Genomic DNA, 20,629 nt, shown 5'->3' on the forward strand with positions numbered 1-20,629 from the left:
ACTCAGGTCGTTCCCGGATCCCCTCCTAGGGCAGGAGGAGGGGCCGCAGGAGAGAGCATCTCTTCCTGTTTCCTGTGCAGCTCGCACACTTCCTGGGGCCACGCGCTGGCCCTGTGGCCGTGGGGCATGAGGCGCTGGGGGCGGGGAGGCCCTGCGAGGCGGCCAGGCGGCCTCTCCAGCGGGACCAGGGTCCGTCAGTACTTCGCGAACTGCCTTACCTGGCCGCCGTTTTGAGTTTTCCTGCATTACCGTGTGCTTGTGCATCCTCTTTGGAGAGAAAGTTCATCTTCTAGAATTGCAGGACCTGAAGGCATCTGGGGTCCAATATGAAAAGTTCTAGAAACTTGCTGCACACGTGAGGCTCAGTACTTCACCTTACGAGCACCCAGCCCAAATATGGGTAAGCTTTTGGAAAAGTCAAGTTAGGTTTCCCCCACAGCATCTGATTCTCCCCCAGCAGGTACTGGACAGGGTCACCTCCATCCCTGCGGACCCTCCCCAGCCGTGGACGCGACGGGCGGGCGACGGCTGGACGGCCAGGGTAGGGATCAGGCTCCACCAGCCACAGCGAGTCCTTGTGGAAGCTGTTCTCTGCCCCAGTTTCCTTACCTGCAACGCGGGGGAGGGCAGCCTCACCTCCGGGGTGTGTTGAGAGAGGTGATGGCGGGTGTAGACGGCTCCGCTGGGCTTCTGGCTCCTGGGGAAGGGGGAGTCCTCATCCCAGCCCCGTGCCGGGTGTTCCCGGCTGGACGGCAGCTCACCGGCGGGAGCCAAGACGCCTCCTTCTCCTTAAGGGCAACAGCCTTTCATCTTGTGCCCAAGACTGTCAGGAGACACCAGGTCCATGTGTCCTTCTGCCCCCTAAATGACCAGTGTGGTAAGCCTCTCCAAAGAGGGAATCATGGGCTTTTACGGTGCTATTGCTTTTAACCTGTGTGGTTCCTGCTGCGAGCCAGGCCCTCGCTGCCTGGGGACCCCATCAGGGCCACGCCACCCCTAGACGAGGCCGGGCGATGCTGGCCGGATGGTGCAGTCAGCCATGACCGGGGTACCGCGGCCGGTGTCTGGCACCACATCCCGCTCGCCTACGGGACCCAGGCTGGCGGGCACTGGGGACCAAGCCTGGCCAGCAGCGGTTGACCCCCCCCGGTGACGTAGAGCTGCGTCTCGCAGGCGGGACTGGTGACCCACATTCCTCCTGCTTCCTCTCGATCCCATTATAGACGTTAGTAGCTGATAACATCCTCTGAGATTTGCTTAGGTTCCTATCAGAACGAGTCATCTGTGTTCACAGCGAACTAACTGGGATGAGAAACTGGGAAGACTGGTCAGGAATCAGTTGACGGCGGGGACAAGTCAGTCTATAAAGCTCCTCCCTCCATACCCAGGACACAGCTGCCTGCAGTGACCGTAGGTTTACTGAAGGGTCCGTCGGGACACTCGTGCCAGGGGAAGGCCCACCGTAAGGCATGCAGGGTTTTGTGCTGCGTTAGTTTCTGTTTTGTTTTTGTTTCTGTTTTGAGAGTTTCTGTGTTTTTTGTTTTGTTTAGTTTTAACCAAGGGTGGGAAGCGAAGAAATTATAATAAACATAAAAAGAGAGGCAAAGAGCCACAGTCATATAGTAAGTGGACAGACTAAACCAAGATGAGCTGAAGAGGTGACATATGATAACCGAGGATTTAGAAATGAGGCTCTTCTTGTAAAAGCGCCTTCAGTCCCCAAACTTGAAACCGTTCCCTGCTGGCCCAGCCCAAGTTTATGTGTGATGACTGAACACGCGCTCCCCAGAGTGAAGTGCTAACTTGCTACTTTTAAAGTTATACATGAAGCAACGACAGAGCGTTTTCTAAAAAAAGAAGCGTGTTTCCCCTTTACATCACTCAGACATACCTGTGAGAATCCACCACGTCTGAGTCCACTGAATTGAAAGAAAAGCAGTGAGGCCACTGAGGTGCCTGTGAAGCCAACGGTTCATTTCTGGTGGTCGTTGGTCCCTTCTGCATAATGCTCCCAGCCCTGGAGTTGAAGGGAGAGAGAGACAGCCTGTGGACCCCGGAAGGCCGGCCCCTCCCCGCCTGCTGGGGGCTGACCTCCAGCCCCATGGCAGCCCTGTCTGTCTCGGCCTCTCCTGAAATCCGGTTCTCCGTGACTCCCAATGATTTGTCCTCTGTCGACCCCAGCGCGCCTTGATCGTGGCCACAGTTAGAATCACCCAAAGGTTTTTTCAAAAAACGTGCAGACGCTTCTTCCCAGAAGGCTGGTTTTTGGTCTAGGCACTGGCCTTGGGTCTTTCTTCCGGCGACGGTTCACGTCCTTTGCAGATGATCCTGGGGGCAGCTAGAATGCTGCTGTGGATGAACTAGCCCTCCCTCCCTCCTCCAGGACACAGGGACCTCCCTCCCTCCTCCAGGACACAGGGACCTCCCTCCCTCCTCCAGGACACAGGGACTGAATGTCAGAGTATGTGGTGGTCCAGCAAGCAGCCCTCTGTTTTAGGTGGCACAGTCCAAGTTCCTGCAGTCATTCTCCACATTGCTTGGTTTCCAGAGACCTCCCTCCGTGAGCCTGTCCTGGACATGTTTTTGGCTCTTCTTAGTATGGGGCTCAGAGCTGAGACTGGGCTCCTCCAGCTAGGTGAGCACTGTTGGTGCCCTTGCCTCCCTGGCTGTGGCTGTGGCTTTACCTTGATATATCAATAAAACCCTGGGCCGTGGAGACTCACACTGAGCTTGTGGTCCCCTAGGAGCCTGGACTCTTTTTCACAGCACAGCCCTTAAGCCAGACCTTTCACTTCCTGCACTTTGTTTCTTCTTGTTAGTTTTGAGCCTTTGTTCCATCCTGTTGAAAACTTTTGAATCTCTGTCTTTTTTTTTTTGGTGAAGGTTTTGGCTCTCCCTCCTAGCTGAGTGTCAGTCCTGGGTCTGATACCTTTGTCCAGTCCCATTTCTTCATCTAGGCCATCGATAAATGATGGTGGGGCTGTGGGAGGACCGATGCTGTAGCATCCTTAGGAGACCTTCCTCCCTGTGGATTCTGGGCAGGGGTGTCGGGTCAGCTCCCAGTGCGCCCTGTCCAGCCACATTTCATCTTGTGCCCAAGACCATCAGGAGACACCAGACCCATGTGTCCTTTTGTCCCCTAAATGACCAGTGTGGTAAGCCTTTCAAAAGAGGGAATCATGGGCTTTGACGGTGCTATTGCTTTTTACCCCCTAAACCAGAGATAAAATTTTGAAACGGTACCTGTTTTATAAACCAGAATATACCAAGGCTCACAGAATTGATCTAATCTGCTTTCTCAGCAGGTCAGTTGAAAAGTGTGTTTTGATTTGCATTAACATGGCTACAAACTGCTTCCTTTGCTACTCGGTGCAATGTAAGACCCATGCACAGAGGTGAGAAGCTAGGGAAGGCGTTTCAGAACCCTCACGCAGGTGTGCTGGCCCGCTGTGAGGTGCGGGGGTCCTCGGAGCCGTGTCTCTCAGCTCCGGTACTGTGATGGAGGGCCTGCTGTAATTTTTCACTTGGTGTCTTGGTCAGAGGTACTGGAGGTTCTCGTGATGTTTGAAATCCTTTGTGGGAGCGTACCCTCTGGGGGCTCTGCCAGATGTGCTCTGAGCACCAGCAGATGTGTGGTGTCAGGTACAGTGGCCCTGTTGTTGCAACTAATAGGCTTTGGTGTGTGTTCTCATAAACCCATATGCCTTTAATGCCGGAAAAACTAGGTCCCCCAAGCCGCCGTCCTGACTCTCTTTGAACATGTAAAAGTGAATTTGATAGACTGAGCCTCAGCCTGAATTAAACAAAGGCCAAGACGATCCCCTGCATTTAATTCCAGGTTAAATGCCCTTTTTATCATCAGAGCTTTCCAGGGCCGCCCGGTTTGCTTTCTGAGTAACGCTGGGTACCCACATGACAGGCAGGTATATCTAACTTTATTTAAACGTTAGCTTTTCAGAGCCTATAGGATCAGAAAATGTATTCCTCTTTTGTCTTGTTTCCTGACCAATTCTGCCAATCACTACATACTGGTAACATTTCTTATGTGGACGTAATCCTTTAAAGTTGCTTATAAGTGGCTATCTACCTACTAATTGAAAATGAATATTTGTTACTGTGTTCCTTCAGATCTCTGGTAAATGCCTTCTGTGAAGGACACTTTCCTGCTTTCCTGAAGATTCCTTTGGAATACACTTTTTTTTCTTTCTTTTTTTTTTTTTTTAACCAATTTGATGTGATTACTGTCTTAACTCCAAAAATATACTTAGAAAAATTTTGTTTTATTTTATTTTTTGTTTTTGATTGAAGTATAGTTGATTTACAATATCGTGTTAGTTTCAGGTGTACAGCACAGTGATTCAGTTGTGTGTGTGTGTGTGTGTGTGTGTGTGTGTATTTTCAGATTCTTTTCCCTTATAGGTTATTACAAAATATTGAGTATAGTAAAATACTAAGTTTAGAAATACAGTAAAACATTGAGTATAGAAAAATTTTAACATTCTGTGTAAACAGATACCTACATTCCATGAGAATGTTAAAATCTCTAAAAAATTTTTATTTAAAAACCAACAGTATTGGGCTTTCTCATAAAAGAAAACCTAAGATTTTAGTCCATCCCCGCTATGATACCTGTAATGAGAAAAAACACCTCTGAGCTCGTACTGATGGGACGAATCCACGCTCTGTAGTTCGGAAAGGTTTAAGACATCCAGAAACGTTTGTGCACCTTCTAATTGAAATAAACCCAAGGTCGTCAGTGCAGACTTCAAGTGGGTTTTTTGTTAAATCGTATCGAATCCACTTGCAGTGCAGTCTGGTCGGGGAGAAGCTTTGCAGCCTCGGTGCCCAAGCTCAGGGAGCCTGACTGCACTTGGGGTGATGTCGCCGGCACTCACCCGGGAGGGTGCGAGGCCACCCCGTGGCAGGGAACCCGTGCCCGGCCAGCTCCCCTGTAGAAGGCTCCAGGCAGACCCCACAGGAGCGGCAGTGGGCGTCCCACCCAGGGAGCACCGTTTCTCCCGGGCATACCCCTGGGAGGCGTGGGCATGAAGAGTGTGACTCACCCCCTTCCCTCTCATGCCTCCAAAGGAAACTGTTGGTGTCCAGGTTTTGGAGCGGAATGTTGGACTTTACTAGACAGTCACGGGGGCCCATCCTGGATCGGCCCGTAGTTTCTGAGGCAGCTGCAGGATCCCTGGGGGGAGAGCACACTGTTTTCCAGCCCTGCCTCTCTGTGACCATGGGCTGAGGCGTTCTGAAAGCCACGGAAAGCCTTATGCTGTTATAAAGAATTAAGCCTTTTTTCTGGTTTTTGAAAGAACTAGTCCCCCTCTGTTGACTAGCAACAGTGTAGTTATATGTCACTAGATAGGCAGCTGTGTTATTTTCCCCTGTAGCCTACTGAGTCATCTAATTGGAAAAGAAGCCCCACCCCAAATAGCGCCATTTTGCCCTCAAGGTTGATCCGCTCTTAACAGAGCTTGTTGATCCAGGTCCTGGATCGCACCGGTCCTGAGACCCACACGCTTCCCTCCACATGTGCACGTGGCGGTTTGGGTGTGCTTCTCTGTCTTCTGTTCTGAAGAGAAATGGTAACGTCACGTTTTCCATTTCGATCCTCCAGGGACAAAGCCACACCGCTGCTGCTTTCCTGAAGAAGTAGCCTCCGCTGTGCTCTCCAACGGAGACCAAAGTCACACACTTGGAAGTAACCCATCGGGAAGAGCTGCCAGGGAGCCCAGCGCGGGGACCACAGCTTCTGTGTCCGTACTTGAAAGCAGTAGCAGAGACACTTCCAAGAGAGCAGAGCAGCCTAGGTTTTCTGTGGACTTAAAGATGCCAGCATTTCACCCCAAGCGAGAAGGCCCCGGCTCCAGGGATGCTGCGGACTTCCCTTCGCATCCCACTCAGACTGCAGATGTGCAGCTCCCCTCTGAGAGCCAAGCCACCCACCCGAAAGAGAAGCTGTCCGATTTGCACAATAGAGAGCATTCCGCGGGAGGGAAACGGGCGCCGGCCCCAGACCTGGTCCCGCTGGACCTGAGCGAGCGGTCGACGCGGGACGACCCCAGCCACAAGGAGTGGGCCTCCTCCCTGCAGGCAGCTCTGGCCGTCCACCCGTGTCCTTACTGCAACCATAAGACCTACTACCCCGAGGTGCTGTGGATGCACAAGCGCATCTGGCACAGGGTCAGCTGCCACTCCATGGCCCCCCAGTGGATTCAGCCCAACGGTTACAAAAGCATCAGAAACAACTTGGTTTTCCTCACCCGGAGCGGACGCACGGGCCCCCCGCCTGCCCTCGGGGGCAAAGAGTGCCAGCCTCTGCCCATCTCCCGGTTCACCCGCACTCAGGTGCCGGGCGGGGCGCCGGGCCCCAAAGGGAGCCCCTCGCCCCTGGGGGTGCCCACGAAAGCCGCCGGCTTGCCCAGGAGCAAGGAGAGCCACCCCGGGGGGCCCTGCGCGCTCTGGGCGGCCGGCCCCGACGGGCATCGGCAGACCAAGCCCGGCCCCGGCCCCGGGCCCGAGCAGCCCGGGGCTCCGCCGCCCCCGTCCAAGCCCAAGCAGGAGGCCGGCCCGAGACCCGGGCCCGCGGCGGGCAGCGGGGGCTTCAGCAGAAGTGCCACACCGACGCCCACCGTCATTGCCCGGGCGGCTCCCCAGCCCCCGGCCAGCAGCAGGCAGGGGGACAAGTATGGCCTCCCCCCGGCGGGGGCCGGCCTCGGTCCCCCAAATAAGCACAGTGCCCTGGACCCGCCCAAAGCCAAATTCAGCCCTCAGCCTCAGGGTCAAGCGCACGGGAAAGGTGACGGGGGCCCCCCTCTACCTCCCCGAGAGCCCCCCGCCAAGGCCGGCTCCAGAGGGACTGCGGCCTCGCAGGCCCAGCCCGTCTTACACAACATCAAGCAGGAGCCTGCGTCCGAGGGCCCCGAGAAACGCCTGGACATCCTCAATATCTTTAAGACGTACATTCCAAAGGACTTTGCTTCTCTCTACCAGAGCTGGGGCGGCAACGGCCCTGCGCTCGAGCACAGAGGTAAGGGCTGCGGGCCCTCTCCCCGCCCGCCCTGGGGGCTCTGGGACCTCACAGGGGCGCCCCTCCTTAGAGGGGCGCAGTGCTGCCCACTGGCTGTGTCTGAGCCCCAACGCAGTGCGCCCTGGCTGCTGTGCCCGGCCTCCTGCTGACGTCCCCGGCACACCCAGTCACGCCCCCTCCACGCCTAGCAGGCTGCCTCCGTGGCACTTCCCCACTTGGTCATTTTATCTTATTTTTATTCTTAGTATTTTTGTGGCCGCACCCGCAGCTTGCGGGATCTTAGTTCCCCGACCAGGGGTCAAACCCAGGCCCTCTGCAGTGAAAGCGCTGAGTCCTAACCACTGGACCGCCAGGGAAGTCCCTCCATTTGGTTATTTTAAACAAGGATCAGTAGATGTTCATTGTCTCATGCCTCTATAAAGACAAGATGTGCACTTGAAGTCGTTACTTAAGTTTTATCTTTACACGTATATAATTTTAAAAGCGCACATCAGTACCACAGCATTCGTTAGCAGAGCCCTTGCAGAATGTGAATGTCCCTTACCAGCTTTGGGGAGTTGACTCATGTTTAAAATTCTGGAAAAAATTATACCTCAGATCATTATCTTCCTTTCCTCCCAGCACCTCGGTATTAATACCTAATAGGAATAATAATTAGGAATTGTCAGCGAATTTCCACAGGCTCCGTTGAATGGCTGCGTGGGATATGATGCCCTCGTTCTTGATTATAAATTGAAGGTAGCTCTCAGTTAACATCCAGAACCCTGGGAAGTCTAAGTATTTCCATTAAAAAATAAATAGACAAAAACCCCTGTGGGGCTCCGGCTCTCAGTTACCTTACCTGGGTGGTCCTAACCCTTCTTTGCATACAACTGTACACCAAGCACCTGTAATTTATTAAAGTGGGGTACCATTTCAGATGAATTGTGAGATCCAGTCCCTCAAATTCCAGGAGCTCAGAAGCACCTTTGGGGACAAAGTTCAGATCGGGGGAGTCACGTGCACAGAGGCACCCGATCCGCTGTGTGGGGTGCCTGGTGGCCGTGGTTCCCGGCAGATGGATGTGCGTCTCTCAGTTCCCGGTTTCCTCCTATGACTTGGAACCTGCCCAGGTCCATCGCTGGTGCCACGTTGGTGTGGCGAGGAGGCCTTTGGTCCATGTTGACCCTTAGAGAAAAACGAAGGTGTTTTTCGACTAGCAGAAAACTCAGGCGTTCCACAGGCTTAGAGATTTTGCCAGTGGGGTCCTTACCCCAGGTGGTTCTGGGGCTGTGGCTCAGAGACAGAGCTTCTCGAGAATTTCTAGAATGAAGCGGAGGCCTGGCTGCCTGGAGGTGGTGGAGGCTTTCATTAAGATGCGGTGCACAGGGCGTGTCCTGGTTAAGAGTCTCATCCCCTCCCCTGTGCTTCAGGTGCTCTGGGCGCACGGCCCTTGGTAGGTGGGGAAAGGCTGCTACCACGTAGCTTAGCGTTTCCACCTTTTTGGACGTTGTTAAGTTTAGTGAGCTTTCCATGTTCTCAGCAGTGTTTCCCAGTCGTGCAGATTATTTGCTCTGAGATGGAATAAACGTATATTGGTTGGCTTTTCGGGATCTCACGCCAACCTCAGTTCTCTAGATACAGGTTTTCGTGGACCCTAAAACAGAGAGGACTTAGATATAGATGATGGTGAGTTTCGTGGGCGCCGTGCTCCTGGTCACCTTCTCCCCTCCGTCCAGTGCTTCCTGGAGTCTCTACCCGGCTGCAGAGTGAGTGGAGTCTGCACCAGTGTCTGGATGAGTTCCACTTAGTAAACCAGACTTGAACGTCATTTGTTACAACCCACAGCCTGCCCGATCACAGCTCTAAACCTGCCAGTTCGCACCTAGTAAGCGGCCCACATGCCCACTTGCTAAAGGCTCTTTGTGCTGCGTGTGGACCTGCCTTGTTGTTGCTTTTTTTCCCAAAAAAGTAGAAGTGAGTTTTAAGTTAAGGTTTAGAGAATTTCAGATGACAGACTTTGAAGTACAGGTAACCTGAAATGTTTTCCTTTTCCTTAAGATTTTTTAAATAAATGGTTCTAAGGCTCCCGCCTCCCCTTAAACAGAGGTTAGATATCTATCTTTTAAATGTGAAAAATGCTAAATCGTCCTCAAAGCGTGTGTGCTGTTCTTGGATGATTTACTCTTCTCATGTCAGGTGTAAGTGTGCAGATTTATGGTGTTTTCCCTCACCCTGGTTTGGGTTTCTTAGGGGAAGTGCTTAAAATTTTTTGGCCTTGGTGTGTGAGTTCATAGGTTTGTTTTGAGAACCGAAGCTCTTGGGTTTAGGGAAGGACTGAGGTCAGCTGTGTAAATCCTGGTTGGCCTGCCTCAGTTTACCTTGAATGCCCCACCAGGAGGGACTTGCTCCCCCCCCACCCGGTGGCCCCTTCTCTCCCTCATGGACTCGGTTTGGCTCCTGGTCTGGACTTGGGGGTAGTTCAGAGCAAGCCCAGAGCTCTTCTCATCCCCGGCCCTTTGCGTCTTCAAACCCTGTCCTTTGCCTCTCCTGCATCCCTTTCCTGGTCCAGCGGCGGACTGGTATCAGTCCCTGCTTGGCCTACGGGGGGCCTTCGCTGGTTCCTTTCTCCTTTGAGTGTTTGTTTATGATGCTCTGAAAGTGTCGTAGCTGCAGGGAAACCCAGCAGGTGTGGCGAGGTCTATTTGAGAGGTGAACAGAGAAGTGATGTTTGCTGTTACGGAGACTCTACGTCTACTGTTGCAGCCTGGGAACTATGGGCAGCCCGCTCCCAAAAATTACATTCCCGACATGTTACTGAATTTGCAGTAACTAAACTCTCAAGGTTTGGGTTTCTGCTCCTTGCTGAGCACCCATTTTTTTCTTGAGTACATATGTGGTTGACTTTGGCATCAGGAATTGAGAGCCTAGAATCTGAGCTAATTCATCTCCATTCCACGAGTCTGTCAGCAGGTTGGGGGCTCACGCTGTCCTCTGATGCAGTCTTGCTGTGTTTCCCCGAGGGGTGTCGTCTGCGAGTGAAGATCGCAGCCTCCCCACGCGGGCCGTGGGTGACACGTATCGCGGTAGGAAGGCAGAAACGTGCAGAAGGGAATCTTGTAAAAGAAGAGGCACTCACCTGTTGTGGACACGACATCCTTGTGGTGCTGGAGGTGTGATCCTGTGAGTCTCAAGGGAGGTACTGTCTTGAGACAGAGAATGGTGCTCTCGGGCGATGCCTCTGAGACATCAAGGTTTTATGAGGTTAAGAGAGCGAATCCTCAGAGAGCTTTTCCCCACCTGTGTTTTGACCAAATGATGTTTGTGTAGAAATGAATAGTCTGGAAACTCTGCCAAAAGAGAAAAGATGTTACACGGAAACGATCATTGTCACTTCCCTTAGGGGCTCGAAGCCTAATCCTTTAAGGATAAAAAAAAGCTACATTTCCTGTGATCATTCTGCTGTGTAGATCCCAAGTCTGGAAACAGGTGTGAGTGTAACGTGAGTGGTTTGTTGATAGAACAGTCAAAAAATAGTAAATTATCTGTGTTTCCAGAACTTGTGTCCAGCCTGTAGTGGAGGATGATTTGGATTTTAGAATTTAAAAAATCGAAAATAAAAGAACAGGAAAATTCTGGATAGGATAACATATAAGGTTTTTCTTGTTGAGACTTCAAAAAGATCTTGTACGCCCAAGATATATTAATAGGATGACGACAGAAGATTTGTACTTCCTTTGTGTGAATCTCGGTAGAATCTTTGCGGGATCCTTCAGTTTCCTTCCTCCCCTGGCGGGGGCAGCATAATGAAGTTGAGCGCATGTTGGCAGGGCTTTGGAGGAGAGTCTGCAGGTGCCCCCGAAGACTCTTCCTTTCCTTTTTGAGCCCACTTTCTATACACAACTTTACTTTTGAGGTCAGAGTGGCAGAGCTGTTTGCTCACCAGGTAGCCTTCAATTCAAATGAAGTTTGTAACCTTTCTCACTAGCTCAGAATTTTGAAGTAGCTTGGGCATAATATTATTGACCATAAAGGGCAAGGGTCTTTTCTTGAAAACGTAGGGAGAAAATGATATGATAGAATGCATGGGAAGACAATGTGTGTGTGTCTGTGTGCACGTGTGTGTGTGTGCATGTGTTCTGATACATACTTAATGCAAGGAAATCAGAACGGGGGAGTGGGTACAAGGGCTGTGCTTTTTCTGCTGCTAGTTTGGATGGGAATTACTTAGGAAAAAAAAGTATGATAATGGCTTAGTTTTGCGTGTTGTGACCATTAGATGCAGAGGCCACATGGGGGAGTCGTCATCATTGGTGGGTGTCCTGGAGGCATCCTTAGGACCAGCATTTAGATGCAGCCCCATTATTCTCGGGGAAATCCAGGCAACCACAGGTGCTGCCAGAGAGGGTCTTCTTAGGAGCCCAGCTGGAGGGTGCTCACAGTGAAAAGGAGGGAGCAGCAAAAGCGAGGATAAAGTTGAGATTTTCCTGGACCAGAATCAGAGGAGGGAGGGACCGCCCTGAACGGCTGAGTATGTTAGCGGTTGATAGAAGCCGTCTTCATGCTGGCTGCCTGTGGTCAGAAGAACTGGGGTGTCCGGCGCACTCAGGAGCCCCGGCCCCCCCTCTTGGGCCCATCGGTCAGTCATCCAGGGACGCCCTCCTCAGCTTTTCCTCTCCCCGACTCGGCCTGGTCAGAACTCCGGGAAAGAGGAGGCGGGTGGCCTCAGCACATGAGCCCGCGGCTCCTGGGGTCGCGTGGCCAGGTGACACTTTCCGTGTTTTACCGGGAAGCTGACACCCTGATCTTTTACTAATGACAGGGCACGAGTGGGTTAAAACGTGTCCTATCGTTCTCCTCGCATCCCTGAAGGAGGTGGTGAAGAGGCTGAGAACTTTGTGGGCAAATTCTTCTCTTTCTCGGAGACTCACATTCATGACTTGTCCAACGAGAAATCCACCATCTGCCCTACAATTCATGCATTTCTTTGACTGTTATTTCCATAAACATTACCTGTAATGTAGAAACAATTTTATATTATTTTTATGTGTTGTGGCTTCTGAATTAGGACAAGAGAATGATTTGGTCTCAGCTGTTTTGGCTAAGACCCTTGGTCGTCCTTTCGCTCACCTTTTACATTCAAATGTCAGACTTCAGGTGTGTAAACATTCAGCTCAGGGAGCGTCATTTAAAGAAATTTGTTGTTACAGGCATAACTTTTTCTAGTTAGTATTTTTGTTTTCCCATTGAGTTGAGCTACCATTGAGCCTGATGGGGAAGGTTAGGCTCAGGGAAGTCATTTCAGAGCTACTGTTACATGAAAAATTAGGCTTTTCTTCAGAGAGATGCCCTCATCCAGAAAAGGCAGACAGACAAGTATGAGCCTTCTGCGTCCCTTTCCTAGCAAAAGCCGGACATCTTTTAGGGTCAGGAGGGAACAGGAGGTGGGCGCTCTAAGACCGGCCTCCTTCCTAGGTGTCCCGTCTGTGCTCCACCCGGGATGCACAGGACACACAGGTAAGGGGCCGGCGGGGGGGTAGGTGGGGATGGCGCAGCTCCCGGGCGTGTGGCCCAGCATCGCCTTGGGGGCAGGGCCCAGCCCTGCTTTCCTGGTCCCTCACTTGGTCTGGCCACATCACTCCATCGGCCGGATGCGGGCCACCAGCTGCCTGGCTCCCACACACCTGAGGGCGCATCATGGGAGTGGAATTTAATCCTCTCTAATCTGTGCTCCCTCGCGGTCCTGCGTGTGCAGGCTGTCCGGGGGCCTGGAGGTGCCTGCCATCAGGACACAGCGGAGGGGCTGACGATGTTTTCCTCTCGCCCCCTTCCTCCCTCCCCCGCCCCTGCACCGCTGCCCAGGGACACTCCGGACGCCGGCCCACCAGGGAGACTTGGTCTGCGGGGAGTGTGGGAAGTGCTTCCACCAGTCTAGCCATCTCCGGGCCCACACGCGGGCTCACACAGGTACCTGCCTGGGGGGCCCTGGGGGGAGGCAGTCTCTGTTTTCCACAGTCGGTGACAGGTTTAGATTTCGCCCGGGTGAGGTGAGGGGGTCAGGCCTTCTCTCCTGGGATTACACTCTAGGCTGTCCCATCCGGCACCTGCACCTGAAATGATTTTCCTTTGCAGCCAAGTGCCGTGTGCTTTAATCTGAGATAAGCCTGTCTTGCAAATGCTCCACTTTAAGTAGAGTGGACTTCTCAGAAGTGCACGGGGTAATGAGATATGCTGCCACCGGGGCGCACTGAAACCCAAGTCCCCCATCGGCATGACACCCGGCTGCCTGCTTTCCTCCTCGGCACCAGCTGGCCTCTGTGGACCCACCGGTCCACAGAGTGGGTCTGCTGAGTGGCAGACTTCCTCGGCCTGTTTGTCAAGAGCTTGCCTGAGATGGAATCAGGGGGAAGCAATGTGTGTGCAGTGGGAACACCACACAGCCAGGGCGAGGCGGGGCCGGGGGTGCTTTATCCCAGGCGTGAAGGATGCATCCGTACCCGGGTCGGGTCTGATGCAAAGTGACAGGGGCCGAATGGTGAGTGACGCAGAAGGAGGGGCCCTCTGCACGCGCGTGGCTAATTCATGCTGTCACTGATGGGTCTCTTTGGCGACGAAGCCTGAATTAAAAAGGGCACCGGCCCCAGGCAGTGTTTTCAATTTCTTACAGTAAGTGTTATGGTAAACTGGTATCTTCCGGCCACAGGCTGGGCGCTGGGGCTTTTTTTCGTTGTTTTTTTTTTTTGCACAAGTGCTTAACCTGTAAGGGACACGTGTCGCGGGGCGTCGGGAAGCTAGTGTCCCCCTGCTAACGCACATACTTGCTCTCACAGTGCTGTTTGAGTCTAACGGCCTCCGAGGTGCTGAAGCCCACGCCACCTCCGCAGATGCCCCCAAACAAGTAGGTCTCCCGACTCACGGGTGTGTGGGTTTTCATGTCGCGTAGCTGGGAAAAGGGGTGTCACGATGGTCGTCACAAGGGTACCACGTGGTGTTTTACCAGATGTGGAAGTAGCTTTTCGTTGCTGTGAATGAGAGCCCAGTCCTGCGGGACAGTCTGTGGGTGCCTGATAATCACTGAAGGTGGCTCAGGCCGTGAACGACACGGTCGGGGTCGATGCAGCTGCGTTGGGTCTTGTTGTGGGTGACGGAATTGGTAGAGACCGCTGGTGACAGAAAACACCAGAAAGTCATACTTTTCCACTCAAGATGTTTTGCTTGGAGGTTAGCTTGAGAACAAGTTAGGCTTTGTCTCTCGTCTTCAGAACCATATATATATATTTTTTTTGGTGGTACGCGGGTCTCTCACTGCTGTGGCCTCTCCCGTTGTGGAGCACAGGCTCTGGACGCGCAGGCTCAGCGGCCATGGCTCACGGGCCCAGCCGCTCCGCGGCATGTGGGATCCTCCCGGACCGGGGCACGAACCCGTGTCCCCTGCATCGGCAGGCGGACTCTCAACCGCTGCGGGAAGCCCTTCAGAACCGTATTTAAAAAAAATTTTATTGGAGTAGAGTTGATTTACAATGTTGTGTTAGTTTCACGTGTACAGCAGAGTGTATCAGTTATGCATATATCCACTCTTTGTTTAGATTCTTTTCCCATATAGGCCATTACAGAGATTTGAGTGGAGTTCCCTGTGCTGTGCAGTAGGTTCTCATTAGCTGTCTATTTTATATCTAGCAGTGTGCATATGTCAGTCCCAATCACACAGTTTGTCCCTCCCCCCTCCCTCCCCTTGGTGTCCATAAGTCGGTTCTCTACATCTGTGACTCTATTACCACTTTGCAAATAAGTTCATCTCTACCATTTTTCTAGATTCCACATATAAGCGATATTATACGATTAATATTTATCTTTCTCTGTCTGACTTCACTCTGTATGACAGTCTCTAGGTCCATCCATGTCGCTGCACATGGCATTATTTCAGAACCGTATTTTTGAATCACTCCAGAAGAAGCGTTCTGCTGAGTTTGGTGTCTCAGGGCCTCATCATTGTCCTGATTTGATTCTCTGTCTAATGCACACCACCGGCTCGGCCATAATGCGTAAGATACCCGTATGCATGTACATAGAACGCGGGTGAACGCGGGTCACCGTAGATGTGTGGCCTTAGTGCGTTCAATCTATAAAAGGTGGCCAGCTCCTGGGCACGAGTGACTGTGGGATGCGGTCTGTAGCTCTGAAGTAAGGGGGTACACGCCATCCTAAGTGGTCTGTCCTGTCATCCTGGGCTAAGAGCATGTGGTTTCAGAGCTTTTCTTCCTCTTTGCCCCTGACAGGATGTCACACCCATCCTCGTTCTCCCACAAGTATTTTCTCCATAACCTTCTTGCTTTCTGATAGGTTGCCGTAGAAGGTTCTGTAACTGCAACCTCTCCCCCTTGTAAATGAAGAGGGGAAAGTTTCCTTGCTGCCAGAATAAACATCCAGGATCCGGTCCAGGTGGTCAGATCCAGTTAGCACACCCTGCCTGGACACGTGTGGGATTCACGGTCGTTGACAATGATGACGGTGACATAAATGTCAGAAGAACCTCCAGAAATTCCAGTCCGTTTCTCTAGAAGAGAATAGTGAGCGATAAAAACACTGCCCAGAGCCTGCTGCTAATTCATGGTTGAGCTGCCCTTAGGATGGACGGTACCTGATCAGAGGCTCTGGTTTTGTTTTTTATCGAATTTTCAGAATCCCTGTTTTTTTGTTAAAAGCCTTTTCTTCATATGTCACGGACAGAATGCCTTTCCCTTTGTTATAGTTTTTTAGTAAGTGACTTCTCTCTTAATAAAACCCATAGTTTTAGAACGACAGCTGTTATTTCACGATGCTGTGACAATTGATGAAAAAAATAACATCTCACTGAACGCAGAATTAAAAGATTTCTGGACACATGTGACCTCAGCTCGAATTAGGCAACACTCTCCTTTTAAACAGAAGTAAAACCCCCTTTCGACAAGGCACACCCTGTGATGTGTCTGTGGGTTGTAGTAGCGGCAAGGTCGTGCCATAATTGGAGAATTACATACTGACAGTACAAGTGAAGTCAGTCCAGAGCATTCCTGCAGACACAGCGGCCCATTCAATCCACCTAAGGTTCGGCTTTTCCAGAGGAGTGTTTGACGGGGCCGGGAAGCACCTGGCAGGTCTCTGAATAACATAGTGAGATTCTTCAGGAACACACATCAGTTTATCTGGTGCACATGGATTCTACCTAAGCCTCTTTCAAAGGCTTCTGGTACAGGGAGAAATAGATCAGCAAAGCAAATCACTAAGACTGTATTTTAAATTAGTTCTTTGTTACTTATAGTTATGCTGGGAATTCATCACAGTTGTTACCCATTCTTGGTGATGAAAGAGAAGAGATGTATCTATATTTTCGTCTTTGTCTCTGTCAACCCAAGTTCTGCAGTTTTGTACTTATTACCAGCCCACCTCTTAGTTTCACGTGTGCAGTGACTCAGTACTGTGGTCTTAGGAACTATTTACTCCTGTTGCAAGGCCTCCGTGGGTCAGCTGTCCTGCTTTTCAGTCTCCTGACCGTGGTTGTCAGGCCCGTGACACCAAAACTCAGCTGGATTTATACACCTCTCGTGCTCGCATATTCGAGATATGGCCTCTGGAAGTACTTTTTGTCCTCTGTCACGTTAAAAGGAGCTTTTGGTGATCAATCACTGAACATTTTGGTTCTTGAAGGAAATTCTGTTTTCTTTAACGTACTTTGGAATTTAAGAATTCTCATAGAGATGTGTCTGCCAGGATAAGTGCAGAACATAGCAGTAGTAGTTATCGGCTTGTATCTTACTGTTCTCTCTTATTCTGGAGTTCTCATTGTTTACAAAAATCACAACTGCTGTCTTAGATTTAGAATACGATCTAGATTCATAGGACAGCTCTGTGGTTATTTATGTCTAGAACGGGACTCATTATACTTATCAGCCATGTTCTTTTTCATGTTTAGTGTGCTTTACAAACATTAACTAATTAATATTTAAATCATTCTTTTCCCGTGGGCTTTAGAAGCTGTGGGTCAGGGGAGTTTTTAAAATCACACAACACTGTATTCACGCATAAATTACTTGATGTAACACTAACGGTTGATGGACTTTTATAGATATACATAATAGATGTTAAATTATCTAACGGAAACAGTATTTGGGAATTCAGTTTTACAATAATCATTTATTCACTCATTAACAGTATTTATTGCGCACCTCCTGTGTGCCAGGCTCTGTCATATTGGTGGAGATAACGAGGATGTTGGGAGACAAAGTAAATACTTTTCCTGCTTTCATGGTTCCTGAGGTCCAGTGGGTGGTTTAGGTAAGAAAACAGGGCAGAGAGGTGCAGCGCTGTGATAGGATGAGGGCCCTGGAACCAGGCTTGGGGCATCGAGAAGACTGCCAGGGTGCGGGTAGCCGGCAGATGCCCCTGCCGATACCCGCCCCCCCCCGACCCCAACCCCGGAGGTGGAAGAGATGTCTCGTTGGAGGAATCGTATGCGGGGAGAGCTGGGCGGGTGGCCAGGCGCTCAGGACATGAGCCTGGGGAGACACATCGCCGTTGGGTACCAGCGCTGAGATGTGGGAATTCCATCCCGAGGGCAGTGGGGACCCTGAGCCAGGGATGGCGTCACCAGTGTTGTGTCTGTAGGAGAGCCGGGTTGGTCTGGGTCGGGGATGGATTGCGGAGGTTCCGGACAGGGAGCTGAGCCCCGCTCTGGAGGTGCTTGGGGTCATCCCAGCGAGACCCAGAGGCGGCCCGAGCTGGGGTGAGGCTGCGGAGAGCTGATGGGTGTGGGGATGTTTGGTGGCAGGAAGAACTTGGGGGTTGGAGGCAGGATGGGAGGGAGGGGAAGGGGATGGAGTGGACCCGGGTGCTGGCTTCAGGCTCCAGCTCTCGGGAGGAGCCGTTCCTGGAGCCTGGAACGTGGCAGGAGGAGCCGGACAAAACCAGTTCCAGCTGACCTTCAAGTCAAGTTTGTGATGCCTCTTGGCGGGCGAATATGTGGGTTTGAAGTGGGTTTGATCCTGGTGGAGAACATATAAATATTTAATAGCTCTCAACGTTGAAGATCAGCCAGTTCTACTCCGAGGGACTCAATAGCCTGAATTGTTAAGATGTTGGGTTATTGAGTAGGAGACTCTAACCTAGACCTCAGATCAGGCAGGTGAACTTCACCTGAGTTTCCTCATTCGTAAAATGATGACAACAGCAGCACATACTTCTGTACTTGCTGAGAAGATTAACGAGGACGGTGGACTGAGCCTGGCAGAGACCAGACGTCCAGCACGTTAGCTGTTGTCGGTTATTCCAAGAGTGAACAGTTGTCCTGAGCAGCTGGGGAGACACGGGTGCCGTGTATACGTACGGTGCACATGCGTGTAAACATGTAGATGCACGTGTTGTTGCCTGTGTGGACGTGCCCATCGTGGACCGTTGTGCTCGGTCGTCACGGCCACTCCCTCTTCTCAGCATCTCCCTGCTTTGTCAGAGCCTGGTCGTGTGCTTGTAAACACCCTGGTTTTGTCTTGTTTTGTTTTACAGTCTAGCTGCTAGTCGTGCCTTAAAGGGACGATGGGAGAGCTCTTAGCTTGAGAAAAGTGTTGTCAGCATAAATGTAATTCCCTAGTTTGCTGCCTTGTGTTCAGACGACATCACGCTGGCGGGCAGACGCTATGTCTGTACCCACAGCCATACGGCAGCTGCCCTTACTTTGCTGTATTAATATCTGAATTTCCTATGTGAGGTAATCCTAATGTCATAATATACATACGTTGGAGTGGATTAAATTCAGTTAATTTAGTTACTTGAGGAATAAAAGTTTCCTTTTTTGTTTTTGTGTTTACAAGGTCATACATGCAGTTTATTTATTTCTTCTTTTCTATTATGGTTTATTACAGGATATTGACTATAGTTCCCTGTGCTGTACGTTAGGACCTTGTTGTTTATCCGTCCTATATATACTAGTTTGCATCTGCTAATCCCAACCTCCCAACCCATCTCTCTGCCCCTCCGTCAGAGAGTTTCGTTTTGATGTGTTTTTGGTCGTGGTCTCTTTTCTGCACGCACACCGGCTAAGCCCCTTCTGTGTTACAGGCTTGCACTTGAACTCGGAGATCCCAGAGCAGTTTCTCTATCAGCACATTCCCCTGTTGGGTGGGGTGCAAAGGATTACCGACTCCTTGGAAGTTAAAGGTCTGGATTGGGTAATAGTAGGGTATCGGATAGTTTGTTCCCGGGCACAGTATCTATTCTGTAGGCATCCCGTTCCTTTGCATTTGTTGTAAAAGGGTTTGAGCCCTGGCAGCCAGGAGCCCTCTTCATTAGTGGCGCTTCCCTAGCTGTGGGGATGAATCTTCCAGCCCTGGGGAATAAAGGCACCCGCTGCTGGAGCCTGTTGTATTAGGAAGATAATTCTGATCGTAAGAGAAGCTAATATTCCAAGCAAAACTCTACGTAAGAGGAGGAATTCACGTATATCATCATTTTCAAGATGCTTTGCCATAGATTTAACACAACTGAACATTTAATTTCTAGTAGTCATCAAAATTCATCATTAGAAAGAACATTTTTTGAAAATAATATGCTTTTTAAAATATTGGTATCACTGCGCTATGGATGTTAGAGAAAAGAGTAGGGGGGGTTTCTTTAATGTTGTGGAGAAATTTATTTTTCCAATTGTATTGTTCGTTAAATGTTAGAAATTAAATAATGGTCTTTCTCAAACCAAGAAAAATTAACCCTCTCTCCCTCCATTCCCCTGGTTTTGGGACTTAAAAGACCAGACCGTCTTCTGCTGAAGTATGAAATCTGGCGTTACGACTTGTTTGAATTCCTTGCCAAAATGTATAGACTGTGATTAACAGTTTATTTATTATTCTAAATGTTATTTTAAAATGGTTAAGCTGGAGAAATAATTCCATTAATCAAAATAAAGGGAACTGAGGAGAAAAATGGCAACCTAATTTGTCTCATTTTTAGCTGTGGAGGTTAGAATGCAAACGATGGAGAAATCCCATAGGCTGGTATATTTGAATCTATGTATGATCTGTTTTCAGTGTCACTTTTAGATTCTCGGTATCACAGATCGCATTTCAAAATTCAGCTGGTTTGTCTCAGTAGTTTTCTTACTCATGTTAAACCACATGTCTTGGAACACAGTATCCATTTTCCCACTCAGTGTAACATAAGGTGAAAAGTCGTGAATAATAACTGGTGATTTATCCAAAATGACCTGTAATAACGCGAGTCCCAGCTAACTGTTGGCTGGTTGGGAAAGGTCCTTGTCAGTAAGATGTTCCCTGTACATCGTTAAGCGTTTAGTATCACCACGCATGTCTAATGCAGGCCTTGGTCCACGGAGGCCGAGAGACTCACCTGTGTCCCAGAGGATATAGGCTTTTGTGTGTGTAGGTCACTTACTCCCACACATGAGCACATATGCATTCCTTTACCTTATAAGACAAAAGGGGAAGAAAAAGTAGGCCTCATCAAGTTCCATAAGTCACTATTCGTCCCTGGAACACTGAAACGCCTTAAAGAAAGATAATATTTATTTCTGAATAAATATTGTTCAGTTTTACTGAAGAGTCACACAGCTGCAATAAAGAAAAGCCAAATTTT

General features: G+C 50.4%; 1 protein-coding gene across 1 annotated transcript in view; it reads left to right on the forward strand.

Annotated features, from left to right (window-relative positions):
• The window catches only part of ZNF516 (zinc finger protein 516), a 64,500-nt gene that overhangs the window by 41,322 nt on the left and 2,549 nt on the right, over positions 1-20,629 (forward strand). The window contains exons 3-5 of the mRNA XM_029232646.1: positions 5,624-7,036; positions 12,878-12,982; positions 13,846-13,913. Coding sequence (XP_029088479.1) covers positions 5,624-7,036; positions 12,878-12,982; positions 13,846-13,913 — 1,586 coding nt within the window. The remainder of the gene's footprint in view (positions 1-5,623; positions 7,037-12,877; positions 12,983-13,845; positions 13,914-20,629) is intronic.

The sequence above is a fragment of the Monodon monoceros genome, unplaced genomic scaffold (genome assembly GCF_005190385.1).
Source record: "Monodon monoceros isolate NGI ecotype Baffin Bay Population unplaced genomic scaffold, NGI_Narwhal_1 Super_Scaffold_1, whole genome shotgun sequence".
Taxonomy (NCBI): Eukaryota; Metazoa; Chordata; class Mammalia; order Artiodactyla; family Monodontidae; genus Monodon; species Monodon monoceros.